This window comes from Lottia gigantea (assembly GCF_000327385.1).
Source record: "Lottia gigantea unplaced genomic scaffold LOTGIsca_81, whole genome shotgun sequence".
In the NCBI taxonomy this organism is placed as follows: domain Eukaryota; kingdom Metazoa; phylum Mollusca; class Gastropoda; family Lottiidae; genus Lottia; species Lottia gigantea.
The window spans coordinates 1,291,076-1,314,577 of NW_008710694.1; the positions used below are offsets into that span (position 1 = coordinate 1,291,076).

The following is a 23,502-nucleotide window of genomic DNA, read 5'->3' on the forward strand; positions in this document are numbered from 1 at the left end:
ATGGATTAAGTCGAACTTAATCAAGATGAAATCCGACAAATATGATGGTATCTTACAAATGACTTTGGATTATGTGAATTATACAACTCTGAGGTTCTTTAGTGGTCTGACACATGATCAAGAATACACTGATATATCGCAAGAATACTTTTACAGTTAAAGGTATTGTTCAGAGGTTTTCTTATTATGTGTATCAAGGCCACTGGTAGCATCTGTTTGCACCATTCCAATTTCAGTAAGCCGTCTATGAACGGTCTTGCATTTCCACCAAGAGTAACCGTTTTTTTCTTACGTTACTTTCGCCAAGCTGCTATTATTTTACAGGCAGCGTTTGAGATAGTGACGTGATATCCGGTTAAGCATTTATATAATTTCAACAACCACAAACGTCATCGGAAAATTGGAATGACCTCCGGCGTACATAAAAGTTTAGAAAAACTTTAAAAGAAATCCCTTTAACATGTTTATTGCACAAATAATTTTTTTGTTTAATAAGGATAAATTGTGCAACATGAAATATACGTCAATGAAAAGGAAATGAAAACGTTTTCTGAATATATTTTAGGCTAAAAAAAATTGTGAAATTTGACGTTTTTCGTCCTCTCTGACCCCACACATTGTTAACGCGTTGACGGATGACGTCTGATTTTTTCAATGTTTTCAGCAGTGGAAATAATTGTCAACTGTACTTAAATTATGAACAAATTTAAATAATATGCTGACTTCATTTAGATAGCCTACTTCTTCGCACGAATATATATTTACATGTTTTGCTCAAACTCGTAAACAGATACACTTCAGTAAATCTTATTTTAAAAAACTGTGAGTCAACCTTACTTCATCTAATGCATTTAGATTTAGACAAGATAAAAAAAATTGTGTTTATCGATTAAAAGCGCAGTAACTTGTAACCTACATAATTGCAACCGTGTGTCTTTTAATAATAAACTAACTAAATATCTTTTCAAAACAAATTTATAATTTGTCTATGGTAGTAGTTTAAAGCGCCATTCCTATAGATTACACCAAATAAAATCAAATTAAGAAGAATAGAACTATTTTAAACCTTAAATACAATTAGTTAAATGTAATTAAAGATAATTCTGTTTTTTGTAAAATAGATATGCCATGTAGTTGTCTGGATTTCATTTCTTTCTCCAAAATAAAAAGCATGTGAAGTAGTGTGAAACATTTTTTAACAGGGAACTGTCACCAAATATATCTAAATCGTTCGAAAATTGGTCTATTCGAAACCCTTAAGAGCGATAAAGGGAATTAAAATTTGTCGAGAGTCAAAATCTTTTTTTTTCGAGGATGAATTTTAAATCTAGGCAACTGCATGTGTCATCTATTTTGCAAAGATAGCTTGCGAGGCAAGGTAACATACGCCCACTGGCAGCTGTCAGAAATGATAACAAATCTTTAGTGACTAAAGTATGAATTTTCTCATATTGAAGAAATTTTATTAGTTTGAATTCAATTACATATATATATGCCAGTTATTTATGCTGAGTAATTCCACAAATTTTTTTAAAATCAATATCAATAACCCAAATACAACAAACAATTAAATCACACAGCTCTAATCAAGGGCAAAAACAACTTTTGACGCGTGTTTACAAAGTCAAGGGCAATAACTCAAAAAAAGTTCATCAAAAATATCTCAAGTTAGAACTTGTCCGAGATCTTATCAATTCCAATGATCACACCAAGTTTCATCAAAATCGGTTGAAAACTGTAGCGTCTATTGTGCTCACAAACAAATTTTGACACGTTTTTCATAAGTCAAGGGCAATAACTCAAAAACCGTTCATCGAAAATGCGTCAAGTTAGAACTTGTCCGAGATCTTATCAATTCCATTGATCACACCAATTTTCACCAAAATCGGTTGAAAATTGTAGCTTCTATTGAGCTCACAAACAAATTTTGAAGCGTTTTACAAAGTCAAGAGCAATAACTATGAAAGCGTTCATTGAAAATGCTTCAAGATAGAACTTGTCCGAGATCTTATCAATTCCAATGATCATAAAAAGTTTGATCAAATTTGGTTGAAAACTGTAGCTTCTATTGTGCTCACGAACAAACTTTGACACGTTTTAACAAAGTCAAGGGCAATAACTCAAAAACCATTCATCGAAAATGCTTCAAGTTTGAACTTGTCCGAGAACTTATCAATTCCAATGATCACACCAAGTTTCATCAGAATCGGTTGAAAACTGTAGCTTCAATCCTGCTCACAAACTATTTTTAACAAATTTCGACGCGTTTTAACAAAGTCAAGGGCAATAACTCAAAAACCATTCATCGAAAAATACGTCAAGTTAGAATTTGTCCGAGATCTTATCAATTCCAATGATGACACCAAGTTTCATCAGAATCGGTTGAGAACTGTAGCTTCAATCCTGCTCACGAACTATTTTTAACAAATTTCGAAGCGTTTTAACAAAGTCAAGGGCAATTACTCAAACACCATTCATCGCAAATGCTTCAAGTTAGAACTTGTCCGATATCTTATCAATTCCAATGATTATGCCAAGTTTCATCAGAATCGGATGAAAACTGTAGCTACAATCCTGCTCACGAACTATTTTTAACAAATTTCGACGCGTTTTAACAAAGTCAAGGGCAATAACTAAAAAACCGTTCATCGAAAATGCGTCAAGTTAGAACTTGTCCGAGATCTTATCAATTCCAATGATCACACCAAGTTTCACCAGAATCGGTCGAAAACTGTAGCTTCAATCCTGCTCAAGAACTATTTTTAACAAATTTCGACGCGTTTTAACAAAGTCAAGGGCAATAACTCAAAACTCGTTCATCGAAAATGCGTCAAGTTAGAACTTGTCCGAGATATTATCAATTCCAATGATCAGAATCGGATGAAAACTGTAGCTTCACTTCTGTTCACGAACAATTTTTAACAAATTTCAAGGCGTTCTAAGTCAAGGGCAATATCTAAAAAACCGTTCATCGAAAATATGTCAAATTCGAACTTCGAACGAGATCTTATCAATCTAAAGCATCACACCAATATCAAAATCAGATAAAAACTGTAGTCTCTATAGTGCTCACAAGAAATGTTGACCCACGGACAGGGGCAAGGACAATATACGACCAAATATTCATGTGGGCGTATAAAAATGAAACAAACAGATTTCATATCACATGAATTCTAGCATTTATTAGTTCCATTGGAGAGATGGAAAAATCTCCTATCTAACTCTTGCTGAATATTTACAACAGTTCTAAGGCAGCAGGTGAGAGTCCATTTCGAACTAGAACGAATCAGCACTGAATACGAGTATTCACGACAGTGACGAACATGTCAAAATATGAAACATGTGTTGGTGACCATGGCTTTTGGACTCTTTTGTCATATATAGATTTGATATAGTATGTGGTTCAAATGGAAATTGGTGCATACGGTCTAATAATTAGCATGATATGAACATAAATGACGAATATATGTAGCCAATACTAACTAAAAAAATTCATCATCCCACAATTCACGCTTCATTGCCCCAAATAACAAATCAATATGAAACATTTACATGCACGTTGAGTGAACATGGACAATTCTTGTAGCAGAACTATAATTATAAACAGGTAGACAGGTAGTAGTGTTCAGTTGTTATTGGTTAGATACGTTAAGACATTAATGAATATTTATGAGGTCAAGGTCGTTCATTATTTTAATTGAAGTAACATAAACGTAAGCCGAAAGATTATTTTTTTCTTACTCTCAAACACTACTTATTGTCCATGTACAAATACTTGTATAGCAATAGAACAAAATAGAATAGTAAAATAGAATAGAAAAGTAAAATAGAACAGAATAGGATAGTAAAATAGAATAGAAAAGTAAAATAGAACAGAATAGAATAGTAAAATAGAATAGAAAAAAATAATAGCACAGCAGAAAAGAATAAAATCGAATAGAAATTGCAATAGAATAGAATAGAGAGTCAAGAATCCAAAACAGCAGCTAATTAATTGTTCATATGAGGAAGTGTATTAATCAGAAGAGAGTAAATAATTCATAATGAAAAGTGGAATCAGGTGTCTAGAATAAAATCCATGGTCATTCTATAAGATAGTGGACCACAGCCATATACGCCCTTCACGGCATGCGGATGGTAAAAACGAAACACCCATTTTAAGTTTCATCAAAATCAGTTGAAAACTAAGAGAGTAGTAGCATATTCAAGATTTTGGGGCAAGGGCAATGGCAAGGGCAATAACTCTGCTTCTAACGGTCGAAGAATAGAGAGATGTGGGCGTATAAAAATGAAGATTCTTAACATATAATATTCATTGTGTTATGAATATAATAAAGTACATTTGCATGTAATCAGAAAAATGCAGTGAAATAGTTTAAAGGTAGAATACTAGTTTATAATAACGGAAAACAAAATAAATTTATGAAATTGACAAATACAAGCGGTCTACTTCCGTGATAGTCTTCGATGAAACATTTCACCCGGATTTCTCCGGGTCAGAGATGCAGGTCTGAGTGACTGACATGGAATAAGTGTCTAATCGTTCGGATGGGACAATAAACCGAGGCCCCGTGTGCTCACGGGCTGAGCACGTTCAGAATCCCGCGAAAGTTGGAAACCGAAAAGAGTAGCCTTATGTTTCCCTCATTGCATACCGAATGGCGTTGTCCGACTTCATTAGCCCTTATAAGGTGCAGACAAATTAAACTTCATTTCAATAAAACGTTTCAAAATGGAACTATTCGATGTTAGACTATCTCGGCTTAAAAGTAGAACGTAGTTTTGAGGTAACAGCTGGAAATCCAACTAACCTTAGCTTTTTACGGCAAAACTAAAGTAGATCAAACACTGTCTATTTTGACTTCATTTACAGTATATTGTTACTTAGTTACTATCAATATTATCATGATATAGAGAAGCTATGCATTTTTTATGAAATTAACGAACCGTGAAGCTTCTTTTCGTTCTCAGGAAATGGATTGTATACCAGTCAGTTAACCAGTTTATACCATACTAATCTAGTTTAACTTAGAATTAATTACTAAATCGTGGAGAAAGCTAACAATGTATAGCATGTGATAAAACAGTGGAATTCAGGTCGTATAAATACCCAAAATTCTAAGTGAAGTCAAAGACACTGTGAATGAAAATCACGTTACTGACAAGTGCTCCAAGTGGTTATAAATGTATAATTTCATACCGGAATATTCTGGCATACACTGGCATATCTAGATAGCTGTGCCTTTTACAGTTCAAAGCGGCGCGATATTTTTGGTACCCCTTCATCCAAAAACAGAATGACAACAAAACATTGATTTGATGAATATTTGAGAATATATCGATCATAAAGCGCGGATAATGTACCCATTGGTATTAAATTATCATTCAGGAATATTAATACATTAGATGAATACTTGATTGATAAAGGACAGTACATTGACATAAAAACCAGGAACTGCAATCAACCATAGAATCAATCAATATTTCACTATCAAAGGTAGGTTCAGTTGTTTTTTATTGATTTGTTTTTTTTTTTTCATCACCTGGAAACTTGAATATTATATGTGATACCGGTATACTAGAGTAATGGGCAATAAACAGTCTGATATCGTCTTCTATCGCGTAAACATGAAAAGCTGATAAAACCTATTCAGCGCGAAACAAAATAAAAATCGTTACCGAGGCCATTTAAGGTAGGCTACACTTTTTCTTGGACTTCTATGGCGTCCTCTTGAAAAGCTAGCAGAAATCATTCAACGCGAAACAAAATTGAAAACGTCACCGAGGCGTTTTAATGTACTGTTTTATATACCGCCTCCTCTTAGATAGTTGGTAGAATTTATTCAGAAGGCTTCAAAAGCAACTTGGCAAAAGTTGAACATTGTTTCCGCCATTCTAGGTACTTCTTGGATGTTAATCTAACCGGATTTCAGGTCCTATGACAAATTGGTCAGCTCAAGAAACCAGCTATATGCTTTTTATATCTATGTATCTACTCTATCAAACTGAATTGTTTAAAAAAACATAAGGGTTAATTCAAAACGGGGAGTTTTAGAATCTTTAGAATAGGTCGAAGACATATTTTTCTACAATAAGGCGTCTATTTTAATTAAATTCGCACATTAGTTTTCTAGCAGTTTCCAAAAAGTATAATGAACTTACCCAAACTTTTAAATAATTTTGATGTTTGGATATTTTTAGTTACAACTTTCAGATACGTTAAAGGACACATTTCTCTAGAGAACTGACAGATGCCAACGGTCGGAAAGTCTCAATGTATTTGATGAAATGGTCTGTACACCGCGTGAAATTTTTTTAGCGAAAACTGCTAAATCAAGAGATTTGTATCCAAAAATACTTGATATACGACACGAGAGAAACATTTTTGATGACCACATCTGAATTTCAATTATCATGACTAAGAAAGTATTAGAGCGATACCTAGGGTGCTATAATCCATCATTTTGGTATTTTAAGGATTTTTTTTATCAACTGAATGATCCATTGATCATATCCTTACATAAAATAGAATATACTAATATGTAATGTTACAAAATAATAACGACATTTAAATATCAATTAGCAAAAGTAGGCCATACTCTATAAAAGCTGTTAAAATCATTATCTGGGAAACAACAATGGCCTTACAAATAATCATAATATGATAAAAAAAAATATCTTTCAAGAAATTTTCCGAGTGACTGAACTCATGTTCGATTGGGCCGACTTTCTTGTATTTTGGTATACGTTAGCGCTAGAAACGATTAACGTCCTATGCTGCATTTTGTAACTTAAGGAGAAGTCTGTATAGACGCTTGTTCCCACTCCTTAGCAAAATTTAATGCAAAAATAAAGTCGCTCAGGTGAGAATAGACGAGATTCAGTGCCCGGTGCAGTGTACAGATGCAAATATAATGATGAACACTTCGCTTCTAGTGTTTTCTTTTGTATATTTAATCCTACACCGTACACAATATCTCGTCTATTCTCACAAGAAATGAAATATTCCTAAACTGTTAAATGGATATCGTCGTCCAAATATCGCGATACATGCAATAAAGCTGAATTTGAGATATACCGTCAAATCTGCCACTAACCGTTCCTCCAAAGTGATATCGGAACTAGTATGCGTCTTCATAACTTTCTCTTCGCTCGCCAGTTCCCTGCAATTAAAAACGCGTTTTGTCACGTTATGCACACTGTTCTAATAATTGTTTTAGTTAAGGTTCCGATTAATCACCCCTTATAGTATTGACTGTAGGTTATTTTGAATTTTGCAAAAAAAAAAAACACGAACAAGGGAATGCATTGTTGTCATATTTCACTCGTGTACAATTTCAAGAGTTTGGGCCATGCAGACTAATTTCGACGGTAACTATTGTTCCTTGAATAATGACAAAAAATGTTGTGGTATTTAGTTTTGTAAAATATGTTTATTTTTATCTATGTTGTCAGATTCTCTGATTTATTTTGACATTTGCTATAATATTAATTATATGCCTGATTATTTCGGTGTCGGTTCAGAATGTGAAGAGTATTAGTCGTTGACGTGTGTATGAAAGTATTCAGGTAGTAGGTAGGGGTATAAGAAGGGTGAAATTACAGGACTGATAGATATAAGGTATCAGTTATCTTTCTATTGGCGCTTCAAGGTGGGTGATATTTTTTTCGTAATTTTACTTCGTCATAGTGTTATGAAAAAAAGATATTTATTTAGACCATTATGAGAAAAAGTGACACAGGACTATACAAAGGAAACTAATTCTATAGGTGTTTTCTATTCTATTGGCTTTTCAAGGTAGGTGGACGTTATCTTTAGGCTATATGGTGAAATAATTCTAAGGTAATAATTAAACGCTGCATTAAATTCAAGTTTTAGTGGTAATTGGTAATTAGTAGATAGGCGATTCCATTAGATTTATGTTTTATCAACGGTTAAAAAGAGAAAGTTTTTTCATGTTTATCAAAAGTCATGAAAAGTTTCAATATTGGAGCAAATAATATTTATATATTTTCCTTCGAAACTTGCATCATGATTAATAGATCCTAACTGAAGTGAATCGGAAATTATATTTCCACGTATATTTCAGATTTGCGAAAAAATATATCATAAAAAGAAATAAATGCTTCATATTGGTGTATATTAAACTAATGCTTTAAACTCCGAATAAACAAACTACTAATATCGATGTCGTTTAAAAATATAGGAATCTTGAAGAGAATCGGACACAATGCGGACATTATAGCATTCTCATTATATGCTTGAATGAAAATCTATCCGTACTGTGCGTCTTAAAGGCGAGATAAGCATATAAATAAGTCGTATGTCCTTCAAGTTGAGTGTTTGTGAGAAATTACCAAATAATGTATAATGCATACGTATAATAATACCTCACTGTGTAAGTGACGTTTTCTTCCATTTTGTTATTTTTATAACTTAGATCTTAGGATGTCCATCTTCACTAGGCGTTTACCGCATTCAAGACAAGTAACGCTCATTTCTTTATGTGATATCTTGAAAAGTAATTGAATATATATATATATAGAAGTGTAAAGGGTGTACATATAAATATATAGAAGTGTAAAGGGTGTAGCATAATGATATCTAGGAGAATAATTGATATATAATAATGATATCTGGACAGTAATTAATGCAGAATGGTGATATCAGGATAGTAATTGATGTAGAATAATAACTTGGACAGTAATTGAAGTAGAATAATAATATCCAGGAGAGTAATTGAAGTAGAATAATAACTTGGACAGTAATTGATATAGAATTACGATATCTAGTAGAGTAATCGATGTAACATAATGATATCTAGGGCAGTAATTGATATAGAATAATCATATCTCGAAAGTAATTAATGTAGAATGGTGATATCAGGATAATAATTGATGTACAATAATAACTTGGACAGTAATTGAAGTAGAATAATGATATCAAGGACAGTAATTGATGTAGAATAATGATATGTAAGAGAATAATCGAAGAAGAATAATAATATCTCGTAAAGTAATTGTTGTAGAAGAATGATATCTAAGAAGTAATTGAAGTAGAATAATAATATCTAGGAGAGTAATTGCTGTAAAAGATTGATATCTAAAAGTTAATTGAAGTAGAATAATAATATCTAGGAGAGTAATTGCTGTAAAAGATTGATATCTAAAAAGTAATTGAAGTAGAATAATAATATCTTGCTCTATTGCGTCGCAAATCCCACACGTACATTGCACTGGGCACCGTACCTCGTCATCCTCACCTTTAGACTGAAAAATATTTCTCTATGAAACATCCCTTCACTGTTAAAGGGATATCGTCGTCGAAATATTACAATAAAAAGCTCAATTTCAGGTATCTGTATAGCCCGACAACTCGGCCATTCACTAATCGGATTGACTGTAGGTAATAACAGAATTTTGAAAAACACATCGTCGCCATATTTCATCAGTGTGCAATTTCAACAGATTTCGGTCATGTGTTCGATGGTAACCACTGTTCTGTAAATAATGAAAAAGAATGTTGTGGTATTTAGTTTTGTAAAATATGTTTATTTTTATCTATGTTGTCAGATTCTCTGATTTATTTTGACATTTGCTATAATATTAATTATATGCCTGATTATTTCGGTGTCGGTTCAGAATGTGAAGAGTATTAGTCGTTGACGTGTGTATGAAAGTATTCAGGTAGTAGGTAGGAGTATACGAAGGGTGAAATTACAGGACTGATAGATATAAGGTATCAGTTATCTTTCTATTGGCTCTTCAAGATGGGTGATATTCTTTGTTGTAATTTTACTCCATTATAATGTAATGAAAAGGGGTTATTTGTTAAGACCATTGTGAGAAAAGGTGATACTAAAGATAGGAGAAACAAGTGTCCTCTATTCTATTTGCTTTTCAATGTATTTTTTCATTGGGCAATATGGTGAAATAATTCCAAGGAAAGACTATTTTGAAAAATATTTCATAGGACAGATACATAAGAGAAAAGATCTATAGGTGTAAACTGTTAGTTGTTTTTTAAGTGTTATTTTCACTTGGCAATATTAAAGTGATAACAATTTCACGTTGTTATATTTTAATTTTTAGATTTTAGTCGATGTATTCAGGTAAATGGGTGATTCCATTGAATTTAAATTTGTGTTAGATAGAGAAAGTATTGACATGTTTATCAAGTGATAAACAGTTTCAACATTAGTGCAAATAATATTTGCATAATTTGTATAATGATTCATATATCTCAACTGAGATGAATCGGAATTTAACTTCACATTAGCGAAAAAAACATATCATAAAAAGAAATGAATACTGTTACCTATAATGACATATTGTGTTGCAACATAAACTAATGAACGGAGTACTATTATCGATGAAGTTAAAGAATATTTAAACGAATCGGACACGTAGCGGATATGGGAACATTCTCCGGAAATGCTTGAACGAAAATCTCTAGGGACTAATTAATATATTAGCATATCAATAAGTCGTATGATCTCCAAGTTGACTATTTGTATTTTAGGTATAGGCCCAAAAACCGTGGGCCCCACTCTTTTAGTTGGGCCACTGTTAGATACTGTTCACATTTAAAAATGTTCTTTTGCAGAATGAAGTCCGGGAAAACGAAGTTAGAATCTAATGATATTGATAGAGGATGGGCATGGCTAATTGTAGCAGCGGTTTTTGTATATCATATGCTGTCTTATGGTTTGGCGTGGTCTGCTGGTGTTTATTATGCAATTCTTATAGAAGCCTTTCCTCATCAACCGAAAGTCATGGTGGCTTGGGCTGGTTCACTACCAACATTCGGATTATATGCAGCCGGTAAGATCATATTAGAAACATAAGAAAAAATGAGTTAAGATAGCATCAATACCCTATTGAGTTGAACACTTTAACATAATATACCATTACAGCAGGTTGTGCACATTACAGAGGGTTGATCTTTGTCATACCTCATGGTCATAACATAACTTTAATTTGTTTCTAGGAAATTACACCCGGGTCTTTCTGAGCTTAAAAAAATATAAAGCACCGCACAAAGGAAGTAGAATTGTTGTTTTTCAGAAAAGCAGATATATTAGCTGGTGTAGTCACAGAAAACATTTTAAGACTTTTAGCCCAATTTAAACCTTTAGATGCGGCTTATTTCAGATGAACAGATCCATGTGAAGATGTTGAGGTGTGAGAATTTGCTACTAGAATTAACTAATTCTCACTTCCAGGCCCGTTTTCTGCGATGCTGACCAATAAGTTTGGATGCAGACCGATCCTAATGTTAGGTGGTATGATGTCTGGATTTGGAATGATGGCTAGTTATTTTGCACCCAATATTTATGTATTGTATGCCACATTTGGTATTATTACAGGTAGGTCAACAATTAAATTTTTATTCCGTTTGTTGTGTATACATGTAGATAAGGATGTCAGAATGAAGGCTTGATCGACCTGCTCCTCCCGACAATTTCTGTACATTATGTAGAGGAAAATAAATGCATGTGAGCCCACCTTGACAGAGGAGGCAGCCCCATCCTCCGACCCCCCTTGAAGACCCGAATGCAAGTTTTTCTGACATGACTCCCATTACTAGGTTTGAAATTCGGGCAACCTCAGATATTTCGACACCCCCACCCCCTTTCCCCTTCGCATGTCAACCTGGCTCCTGGAATGGAGAACAGGCAGATGTGTCCATTTACTCTTTATATTATTCTGAAGGAGTTATCCTCTATGTAATCTTTATCGTTGTAGGTTTGGGTATTGGACTAAGTTATATACCTGCCATAACAGCATTAACATTGTACTTCCAAAAATACCGAAATATTGCTACAGGAATAGCTGTGAGTGGTGCGGGCTTTGGTTGTTTTATATTCCCCCCGTTAATCAATACCTTATCAGACATGTATTCTTGGCGAGAATCCATGTTAATCATAGGGGCTATAGTGTTAAATATTGTGGTATGTGGTTGTGTTGTACGTCCAATCTCATCATTCCATATCAATCAAGAGGAAAAACCCAAAGTTATAGACTTTTCACCACTGAGGAAGAAAGGGTATCTAATTCTGTCCGTGAACGTTGTAATGTTAAGTTTTGGTCTTTCAATCGTCTACCTCCATCTCACTGCCTATTCTGAGGCTTGTGGTTATACAGACAATAAATCAGCTATGTTAATGTCATCTATAGGAGCAGCCAATTTGTGTGGACGATTTGCTCTTGGAGCTACTGCCAACCATCCCAGGGTGAATGTGATAGTTCTCTATGCTGTTTCAAATATCATCTCAGGAGTTGCCTCTATATGTTTTGCATTCTCAGGTAGTTCTTACATCGCCTTAGTGTTTTTAGCCGTTGTGTTTGGATTTTTTACTGCTTGTTTTGGTGCACTGTTGCCTCCCATTCTTGTTGAGTTACTGGGTATCAGAAGATTTTCTAATGGTTATGGGTGCTTGTTGATATTTATGGCAATAGGACAACTTATGGGAGGTCCATTCGCTGGTAAGTTACCACAGATATGCAGTTAACCGATAGTCTTGTCATTTAAAATCAGTGGTGGCGCCATTCGGGGTACAGGTACCTAGAATTGTATTCCCAACTTTGTTTCTTGCAAATTGAAAAATGTTATTGTTTTTGGCACTAGATATGTGTCATAATGCACCAAATCAATTATATTTTTCGAAAGAACCTTCTCAGACGTCTCCAATTTAGCTTGGAGAGTTGTCCCCGCATTAAGTCAATCTGCCCCTTATTTGTACCCCTAGTCATGATATACTGAGGCCGCCACTGTTTAAAATCATACCTGATATGGGGAAAATATCGGTTGTGTATGTTTTCCTTTTATCACATCGGCACTTTGTCTGTGGTGACAAACACGTTCAGATAGAGATTGTAGTAACCCGAATTTAATTTCATTTCTCACAACGACTCGATGTATCTTTGTATATTTCAGGATTTTTATATGATACAACGGGTACATACGAGGTATCTTTCTTCATCGCAGGGGGTACTCTAATAATAGCTGGTCTGGCAATGAAACTAATTGGTTGTTGGGGAAAGAAAACGTTTGATGACGGTATACCAGATTATCAAGTAGCTTTTATTGAGAATGGTGAGAAAGTTAAGCTAGGTGAGCTGTATGAAACGGAAATCTAAACCATATATTATTAGGGATCACGTGGCTTTAAATATCATGGTTTTCAAAATATAGATTTGTCCTTAAGCGACATTAAGGGGAAGTGATCACATTTAAGAATCGAACGCAAAGTTATGGTATACAGTATACCACTATTATTATACACAGGTCTTCAATAATTTACATGTTCATCATCAGGAGAAAATGTAGAACTCAGGAGTAGCTTAACATAAAAGTGTGTTATTTCAAACATAGATTGTGTGTAGTTATGCTAGTAATTTTCTAAACTATTTATTGTGGTATTGTCTATAAATATTAAGATTATTATGAGTAGTAGTTTTGAAATATATGTGAATTTGATGTTTATTTGTCTATGACAATATTTTTTATTTAGAATTACTGCTGACAGTTACAAAATATCAAAAACGAGGATCTCGTTACATGTACATCGACATTATTTCCAAATAAACATTCCATGATGTCTGACTCTATCAGACAATGCCTTTTAAAGTATGTGATAATATAACGAAAGCAAAAGAAACAAAATTTCTGAAATATTAATAAACCTTACAAGACACTGGCAGTTACATATTATGTGCTCTAAAAACGCATTTAACATTCTAATGCTTCTTTCAGTTGCCATGATTTGAAAATAACGATATATCCATATGACTCTTCTTTTTCTTTCACTATACATGTCTTATAATGCTATTTTTCTCTTAATAACACTGCCTTGTGAGCATATAATGTATATGTATAATCATATGTATTTAATAAAGTATTATTCTTACAATAATGTGAGTATTGTATTAAATTACAAAGAAATTTTGGGATAGGAAATTCTTCTTTCTTATATAATTTTAATAAAAAGATCAGATCTTTTTATGTGAATTGATTCTCTACAGATAATGAATCATAAAACGCCTGAAATGATTTATTTCTATATTGCTCTACAATTGATGTATTAAGCACTATTTTAATTGTTGTATTTCTATATCACTCTACAATTGATGTATAGAGCACTATTTTAACAGTGGTATTTCTATATCGCTCTACAATTGATGTATAGAGCACTATTTTAACAGCGGTATTTCTATATCGCTTTATAATTGATGTATTGAGCACTATTTTAATTGTGGTATTTCTATATCTCTCTACAATTGATGTATTGAGCACTATTTTAACAGTGGTATTTCTATATCGCTCTACAATTGATATAATGAACACTATTTTAACAGTAAATATTTCTGTTTTGCTCTACAATTGATATTTTGAGCACTGTATTGTATTTTAACGGTGGAAATATTTTATTATTATAGATTATTATGATATTTGTACAATATGTGAAGCTGGTGTTATAAATTTTCTCATTTTACGTCGAATATTTTCAATCTTATGATTATCAATCTTTATAAGAAGATGATTGTTATTATATTTTATTTGGCTTTAATAACATTATAATAATAGCAATAGGCCAGTTATGTGTAGAAATACATAATTTTTGAAAGTAAACCCACATTTCATTATTTTTTCTATCATATTGATAGTGTAAATACCGTAGTTTTAGACATATATGATAATTGTCACTCATATCGTTAAAGGGATTGTATCGAAATTTTCTAAATTCTGTATATGTATCATGGACACTGATAGCATCAATTTGCACCATTCCAGTTTCTATCAGACGTCTATGGTTACTGCAATTCTACTAAAACTAATATTATGATAATGCATATTTTGTGATTAATGTCGTCATAAAACACTTGGTTTTAGTGGAATTGCAGGAACCACAGACATCAGATAGGAAACAGGAATGGTGCAAATTGATGTTATCAGTGTCCACGATACACATACAAGATTTAGAAAACCTCTTTACATTCCTTTTAAGGAAAAGTAAACGTCATTTTTGCTGAATGTTGAATTATACATACAGAATACGTTTGAAGTTAATATTACCATATTGATCTCGGGCATAATTAAAGCAATCCTGTTTGAATTGATTTCATTAATAATTCACAATTCATGAATATACAACCAGTAAACATATTTCCATATCATTTTATAATGTCGTTATTTAAGAATATTACTATTTTTCTACCTTGCGTGAGGGCTTTTATAACTTATATTTTATTGTGATATCACTGTATTAAGTACACTATTTTCATATTATAGCTTTTCTATTTAAGAATCAGATTGTTACTGGTGTGTATATTTCATAGACTATTTCGCACATGTTAATATTGCAATAAAACAGTTTCTAAATTTTATTCTTCTAACGTCAATTTTAGTACCAGTTAATGGCAGTAAATAGCATAATGAACTTTTGACATGAGAAAGTATATCAATCATAAGTAAGTATTTCACAATGAGAATGGTGTCAGCTATTTAGAAGAGTAAGCATTCTCTGTATGATCATACTACTGCCACAACCGCCATTGCTGCTCAACATACACACCAATTAGGAAGGTTAAAACAAAGAAATAGTTCCCTATTGTTATGGTAAACAAAATTGTAAGACATTGACATTTTTCATAGATTATGATCAAGTCGGACAACTATTTTTAATGTAGTATGTTTATGAAATAGTAACCCGTCCTTTATTATGCGTAACAGTCTACATAAAAAACATATTTTAACTATTTTTTATTTTATTATTATTATTTTTTTCAAATGAATAGAGCTATTACGCGTGAATAATTATTTTGAAAAGATCCAACTATCTATAACGCAATATAATGAACTTCTACATATTTATTAGTCTTTTTGTATAAGGGACTATTTAGATTGTTTAGTTGAATGTGAATGTACGTTCTCTTATGGATTCCATTGCTGATCTTACATTAACAGAAATACATCACTTAAAATACACCAGTTAGAAACTTTGTTAATAATCAGAAAATGCCATGCAATGAGAAGAATTGCTAGGACAGTGTTGGATGCTTCTGTTCCCCTACTTTGTTCACCCATTGGTCGTCCAAATGTTGAATTGAATCCCTTCAAGAGTGTAAATTGATTTTTTATTCGAAGCATAGTGTCGATGAGTGTGCTGCATCCCACATGGTGATACCTCAACTAACATCATTATCTAAATGGAAAACAATAATTGATTAAGATTTGTGCAACAATTTGACGTGTTTCTTCCGTCGTCCTCGGGAACATAGTGGTACATTGTGACAGACAAAATATATATACACTTGAACACTTACTGAAAAGAAAGAGACAGAGCTATTAGTACATAACATTATCAAATTCTAATATAATATGAAATTGCTTATCAAATAATACTACTGGGTGGAATGTAAATTATATGCAATTTCTTTTGATTAAATATACATTAAATATACAATTATAGTGAAACCATTTATAGAGAAATGATAACGACCCTTCAGTATTTGGCTTGTCTGATGTTAGTAAAAGGGTTTCAATTTATTTACCATTGCCTTTTAGGAAATAATTTTGCGTTGAGTTGCCACAAAACAATGTTGTAATACCTACTGACTTTTTGAAGATCTTAATTTGATTTGACGTTTTCTCAATGAATGAAACAGTAACAAGTGTCGGTGAAGTGTTTTGAATTATAAGGGAGGTAACCATCACCTAGTCTGAAAGCTCGAAGAAATAGAAGAAACCAGTAATATAATAATGACAGCGAAAAACGCAAGTCTTGCAGAGATGTACTTATACACTTCATGTAGGAATTTTCGACATTGCAAACTATACTTCGGCAATCAAAATTAAAATTGCAAAAATCTCCAGTCGGTTGTTTTCCACTGTCGATAATCACGTTCGGATCATGCAAATTTAAGGCAAATGAATCTGATCTGATTTGACTTGCAGACGATAAAATTATCAGAGACAATATCAAACTTGTTTGATATTATAAATTCTGATCCTACTCAAGATTCGAGTCGGTGACAAACATCGAGCTATTTGTACCCTAAGTCTCGTGGAGGCTGACACCAATGTACTATCGTGTCATGCATAAAGATAATGCAATGCTCTAGTGATTTAAAAAAAAAATACTTTTAAAAAATCAAACCAGTAGTTTCTTTTTTATAATTGTTTAATAATTCAATAATAAAATATAACAGTAATCCAACAATAACAAAATTATGTTAACAAAAAATATTGGATATATAATGATTTGAGAAAAAAACTGTCACCGGAAATTTAAAATCGTAGATCATGATACCATGGATAACACTAGTAATCTCAGTTCACTCTAACAAGTAAATCGGGTAACCCTGAAAGCTTTTCATTTCAGGATTTTTCATAAGATATCAAAGCTTTGTTGTGAAAAAATATCTTATATCGCTTTAATTATGAGGTCAAAATATTATGGTTTTAGCTTCTGTACTTTCTAGAAATCAAACGAAAAGTGTTGTCGTTTTTCAGGGCCACCCGATATTTTATAGATTTAGTTCATGGATTCAAGTCAGAGCCTTATTGCTATTCCAGCATGATGTCATGTAACATATATTGAGCACTTTAAACGGAATGTGTTTGTGTTGTATTTAATGAGATTTAAGAAATGCCATTCGCCTTGTACGTTTTGAAATCGGATAAACAAGCGTTGGTGAACCATTAACGATCTGATTACCATCTGTTTCACTCAAGAAGTCTTCTCTAATTGAAGGTGGATTGATTCTTGAGTTACTCTTATACCGTAAAGGTAATACCATACAAGCACTACTAGCTAATAATGTTATTCCACCTGTCCAGAATGTTGCGGAATACGTGCCAGTTAAATCAAACAACAGACCTGCAAAGAGAACAAAAAATTTAAACTGATGATTTTTTGAACGGATTACAGCAGAGCAAAGATGAATAATGGCGGTATAAGAGGACTTTGTTCTGACTTTTTTGCTTCACAATCATGAAACTAATGAGTGAATTAAATATGCGAATCATCCGTTGGTGTAATGTTTTTTAACTGATCGCTATAAATCATATCGACTCCCGAAGTTATCATGCACTGTTCAATCGACTTGTCCACGTTCGTCAGCAAGCAAGCTCCAAGATCAATGGGCTAATGTGTTCCTTCGATAATATTGAAAATCCACAATTACCTGCAATTGGTCCACCAAGCACCTGTCCTAAAGCACTAACCATAGAAACACATCCATAGCCACCAGTAAATCTTCTTAATCCCAATATCTTAGCTAATATTGGAGCGAATAATGTCCCTATTCCAGCTGTACAGAACCCAAATATAAGAGCCAGTACTAATAATCCAGCAAATGTTTTCCAGAACGGACTTATAAACACTGACACGCCAGCTATTGCAAACGAAAACATATAAAGTAAAACAAGATTGATTTTAGGATGTTGTCCCAGAATACCTAAAATCAAACGACCGACCAGATTGGAGACCCCAATTCCCGATACTAGGAGAGTACTGTCCTCAAGGTTTATACCCGAATCCTTAGCAAAAGCAGTCAGGTGGATGTATGTGACGGACATACCAAAACATATGAGGAAGCTATTAGCACATACAGACCAATATGTTGCCTTCTTAAAGATACTTGTATCAAGATAGGTCGTGTTGCTGATTCTTTTAACTCTCGAAATGGGTCTGATTAAGGCACCACAAGCACATAAATTGAGACACATGCCTCCAACAATGAGTAAAGATCCTCTCCATGAATAATTATCAACTAAATAAGCTATAAGAGGAGGAAAAGTCAGAGTCCCTAATCCGACTCCAGTGACGGCTATCCCTGTGGCGAGATTACGACGCCGATCAAAACAAAACGTCACTGCTGTTATTGCCGATAAATGACTCAAACCAAAACCAAATCCTGAAAGTTAAAGGAAATTTGAGTGAGTGTTACAGGTAGGTTTTGCTTGGCACTGAATCAATATAGGCAAGTACGATTTATCATCTTTTTTCCACCTCACGCTTTTTGAATATAATTAAACCCTATTCTATTGGGTGCAAAACGTAGTTCTGAATAAGAAAGGAAATAGGTCAACATTTCTTTTGCTCTAATAACTTTATCGGTCGAAACAACATTGATCAATTGGATTCCCAAACAATATATTATACAAATATTAATAGAATATAAATAATGAATACTGACCTGTTATAACAGTAAATGTAACATGTAGATAATGAAATATACTGACCTGTTATAACACCGAATGTAAAATATAGATAATGTAATATACTGACCTGTTATAACACCGAATGTAACATGTAGATAATGTAATATACTGACCTGTCATAACACCGAATGTAACATGTAGATAATGTAATATACTGACCTGTTATAACACCGAATGTAACATGTAGATCATGTAATATACTGACCTGTTATAACACCGAATGTAACATGTAGATAATGAAATATACTGACCTGCTATAACATGTAACTTTTAGATAATGAAATATACTGACCTGTTATAACACCGAATGTAACATGTAGATAATGAAATATACTGACCTGTTATAACACCGAATGTAACTTTTAGATAATGAAATATACTGACCTGTTATAACACCGAATGTAACATGTAGATAATGTAATATACTGACCTGTTATAACACCGAATGTAACATGTAAATAATGAAATATACTGACCTGCTATAACACCGAATGTAACATATAAATAATGAATGCTAGGAGCAAAATAGCTGGTAATCAATCCAAAAGAAGACGTCAAACCACCAATTATCATAGCTTTTCTACATCCTAATTTATTGATCATTATACTAGCGAATGGTCCTAAAATGTAATAAAAAAGTATCATCGAAGATGCTTTGAATTAGTAAAAACAAGGTCGATACAGAATTATTCATGTTATGTCAAAGTAGAACAGTGGCGGCGCCAGTAGGTGTATAGGGGATAGCGCCTCTACAAAGCTGCCGGATTTTGAATCTCAACCTCCACCTCCTCTGTTGTCTACCGATTAAGTCAGTCTGCCCCTTATTTATACCCCTAGTCGCTGGCACTGCCACTTAAGTAGAACTCGCAAATTTACTAATCTTTAACCGATGGTTTCAGGGTACGCAAACGCTTACATGTTACAATGTTAATTAACTAAAATAGAAAGTCTATATTTTGCCAAATTGGATAGTTGGATAAAACGAAATTATGATAGCTCCATGTCCTGGGTCATAAGAAAATTAATAAGGCATGTCTGGTGGAATCGTGCTAAATTCGTCCTTTTCTTGAAAACTTTGTTCATTAATAACTGTTTCGTGGTCTTTTTTGAAAGAACTACAATGCAGTTTTGATTAATTTGACATCTTAATTTTGCGTATTGGCCTTGGGAAGTAATAAATGAGAGACGCGTTGAAGTGTTATGAAGAATGCATTTAAATCTATTTTCAAATTCTTGTGAAATGCGTGGGAGTGTTTTGTGTAATTGAATGTTGAAATTAAAACTTACTAAATGACGTATGAGAATTAGCAAATTTATTTTACAAAAATACAAAATTTTGCTATGCCTTTGATTTCGCGTATGACCTAACTGTTTTATTTTCTCAAGTAGGTACTCACTATTCAGAAAGTTACTAAAATTTCATGGTAAACTGCTCCAGATTTTTATTGTGTACAATAAAACTCGAGAGTAGTAAACCATAAAATTGTGTTCCATTATTTAATAGGTATATACTGATGTTCTATGTGGTCATATGCAATATATCTATACCTTACTTTACATATCTGACAAAATACAGAGCGGAACGGTATAGAGCTATTTAGATCATCGTTTCTTCTTTACGCCAGAATCTATTACGTTTTTTACTGTCACAGGTATACCTCGTAATAGGAAATGGGGTAATAAATATTTATGATGTCACGTGATTATCAAACCATCTAATCAACACTCTTAAACATATTTGTTTTAACCATGAGTACGGGCAACCCTTTCGTTTTGATTGGTTAAATTCCACTACATCGAGAGTGCCCACGAGGTAATTGGATTTAAAGTGAACCATGGTTCCATCTATTCACGGTTTCAACAACAATGTGTTCAGATATGCCACAACCTTGCTCTAAGACCATGTGATTATGACCACAAAACCTTTTTTAGTTGGAAATCATAAGCACTAAGAGTTGACAATACCCATTAAAGACGTCTTACTCGTGGCTTTGAGTTTCAAAGGTTACTAAGTACATCATCTTTTGCTTATGTTTTATCTTTAAACCACCTGGCGATAAAATCAGTTATAATAGTAACACAGTAAACGAAATAACTATTTCAATAATTACATATTTATACATACCTGCAAAAAACATACAAGCCGGTGTGAGAGAACTGGCCCATGCTGTGGCTAACCGGGATTGTCCAAATTGTTCCAAGAAGATAATGTTATATACACCAGTGGTCCAGGCTACACCAAAGGAAAAGAAATGAGCAAAGAAGGAAGATAAAACTACCATCCAAGCCCAGCCTCTATCGACCGATGCTGCGGCCATTATGAACACAATCTTTCACGCGATATATAAGTATGTTAGCTGGTTATTAGGTTTTTCGTGTAGGTATCCATAGACGCTCAATAACTTGAATGAATGTTATTTGAGAATGTCTGTTTATATTTCATGTTTGACGAGATCGTAAGACGGTTTTTATCCAATCCAAACAAATGTTTAACAGAACTTGAGTCGTTCACACTCACTCCCATTAATTTACCACTTCAAATGTTATTATGATCCGCATCTCAATTACCAAGGTCAAGTTCATTTCAAATTAATTACTGTTATGATGAAAATATGTCACTAGAACCTTAGGTCATGGCCAGACTTGATTGTCGAATCTCCACTGTAATAAGTGAATATTTTTTGTCTTAGACATTCAAGTCTCTTCGACCACCTAAAGATGGGAATAGTTCTATAGAGAGAAGTGTCCAATGTGGTGTACGGTGCGGGATCATCCGAACAATTGAAAATAGCCGACGGGAATTGTGTCCGCATCGTGTCCAAGCCTATACCTCGTGTGTTCACTTCTTCTATGTTCAACTGTATCGAAAATCACGCACCTCACACCCCATCTCGTCTATTTGTGGCTTAACACATCACAAAGCTCTTTACAGTTCCATTACAATTACCTTTATATTCTCTTACTGATCCATACAAATATTGATTGGTTGACAATGTTTATGGTCTATAGGTAAAATTACTTTCACTTTAGTCGTATGGATCAATAACACGTCTAGGTAGACAATGATATCATAATATTAATCTATTATAGGCATATCATATCCAATATGATACACTATAATATATTGTATTATGCATGAGTGAAATTGATGTCAATGCATATTTGACCACACGTACAAAGCGCATGCATGGAAAGATTTAAATACTTGTTGGTTTACTTTTCACTATGTTATTCATACAACAGCTCTATAGAAGCGGTATACAATAGTCAGTTACAGAATTAACCGAATGAATCTATTCAGCGATGCAACCTCGAAAACACTCATTCTGGGCTATAGGTATGCTTGGGGTCCATTAACACCTTATGACTCTGCCTTGATTTAAAATACGCCTTTCATAGAATTCCCCTCTAGAGTCTAGCAGGTGCCTGTTGTTGTGTTCTAAGATACCATCAAAGGGAACTATTACCCCAGTATCAAGGGCTCGAACACACCGAGACCAGATGATCTGAATCATTATTACAAATATATTATGTAGATATGATTATCATGTGGAGTGTAATATATATTTTTGATCTGAAGAGATAATTCCCGTCATCATATCAATTAGTTATCTCAATATACTCTTCATCCTATATTTTGTATGACTAAGGGGAAATCTTTACTGATAAATTGATAAACTCAATGCCATGTGCTTTCTAAATTTGAATTAACTACACGTGCACTTGATTTCCATGGTTACTTGATTTTTAGATTGGTAGTTTGGTTGGTTGAAGGAGAGTGGTATACTGTTTGGTTTGCTTGGTGAAGAGGGTGGTAGATTGCTTGGTTTAGGAGGGTGGTAGAATGCTTGGTGAAGGTGAATGGTAGATTGGTTAGTGAAGGAGAGTGGTAGACCGGTTGGTGAAGGAGAGTTGTACATTGGTTGGTGAAGGAGAGCGGTAGATTGGTTAGTGAAGGAGAGTGGTAGATTGGTGACGAATAGTGGTATATTGATCTACCTGCGAAGGATGTTTTATTGGTTGGTGGAGGAGAGTAGTTGATTCGTTGGTGAAGGAGAGTGGTAGATTAATTCGTGAAGGAGAGTAGTATATTGTACGGTAAAGGAGAATGGTAGATTGGTGAAGGAGAGTAGTAGATTAGTTCGTGAAGGAGAGTGGTATATTGGTTGGTGAAGGAGAGTAGTAGATTGGTTGGTGAAGGAGAGTAGTATATTGTATGGTAAAGGAGAATGGTAGATTGGTGAAGGAGAGTAGTAGATTAGTTCGTGAAG

The 23,502-nt window shown here is 33.5% G+C and overlaps 2 protein-coding genes across 2 annotated transcripts; one reads left to right on the plus strand and one right to left on the minus strand.

Annotated features, from left to right (window-relative positions):
* Positions 1-10,607: 10,607 nt before the first annotated feature.
* Positions 10,608-14,522, plus strand: LOTGIDRAFT_169057 (hypothetical protein; the record flags this gene model as incomplete). The annotated part of the gene is made up of 5 exons (XM_009067352.1): positions 10,608-10,824; positions 11,226-11,369; positions 11,749-12,489; positions 12,941-13,117; positions 14,443-14,522. 5 exons carry the CDS (start codon positions 10,608-10,610, stop codon positions 14,520-14,522), a joined length of 1,359 nt encoding a protein of 452 aa, XP_009065600.1.
* A 2,656-nt stretch (positions 14,523-17,178) lies between these two features.
* On the minus strand, positions 17,179-22,190 carry LOTGIDRAFT_197032 (hypothetical protein). Its single transcript, XM_009067353.1, has 5 exons — positions 22,179-22,190; positions 21,357-21,943; positions 19,708-19,851; positions 18,193-18,924; positions 17,179-17,885 (listed from the first exon to the last, which is right to left on the minus strand). Exons 2-5 carry the CDS (start codon positions 21,547-21,549, stop codon positions 17,638-17,640), a joined length of 1,317 nt encoding a protein of 438 aa, XP_009065601.1. The 5' UTR covers positions 21,550-21,943; positions 22,179-22,190; the 3' UTR covers positions 17,179-17,637.
* Positions 22,191-23,502: the final 1,312 nt, after the last annotated feature.

Coding starts and splice junctions, on each gene's coding strand:
- LOTGIDRAFT_197032 (XM_009067353.1), bottom strand. CDS start 21,549: ATGGCCGCAGCATCGGTCGATAGAGGCTGGGCTTGGATGGTAGTTTTA. Junction 19,852..21,356: donor GGCTTGTATGTTTTTTGCAG/GTATGTATAAAT, acceptor ATTACATTTTAG/GACCATTCGCTAGTATAATG. Junction 17,886..18,192: donor GCTTGGTGGACCAATTGCAG/GTAATTGTGGAT, acceptor TTCTCTTTGCAG/GTCTGTTGTTTGATTTAACT.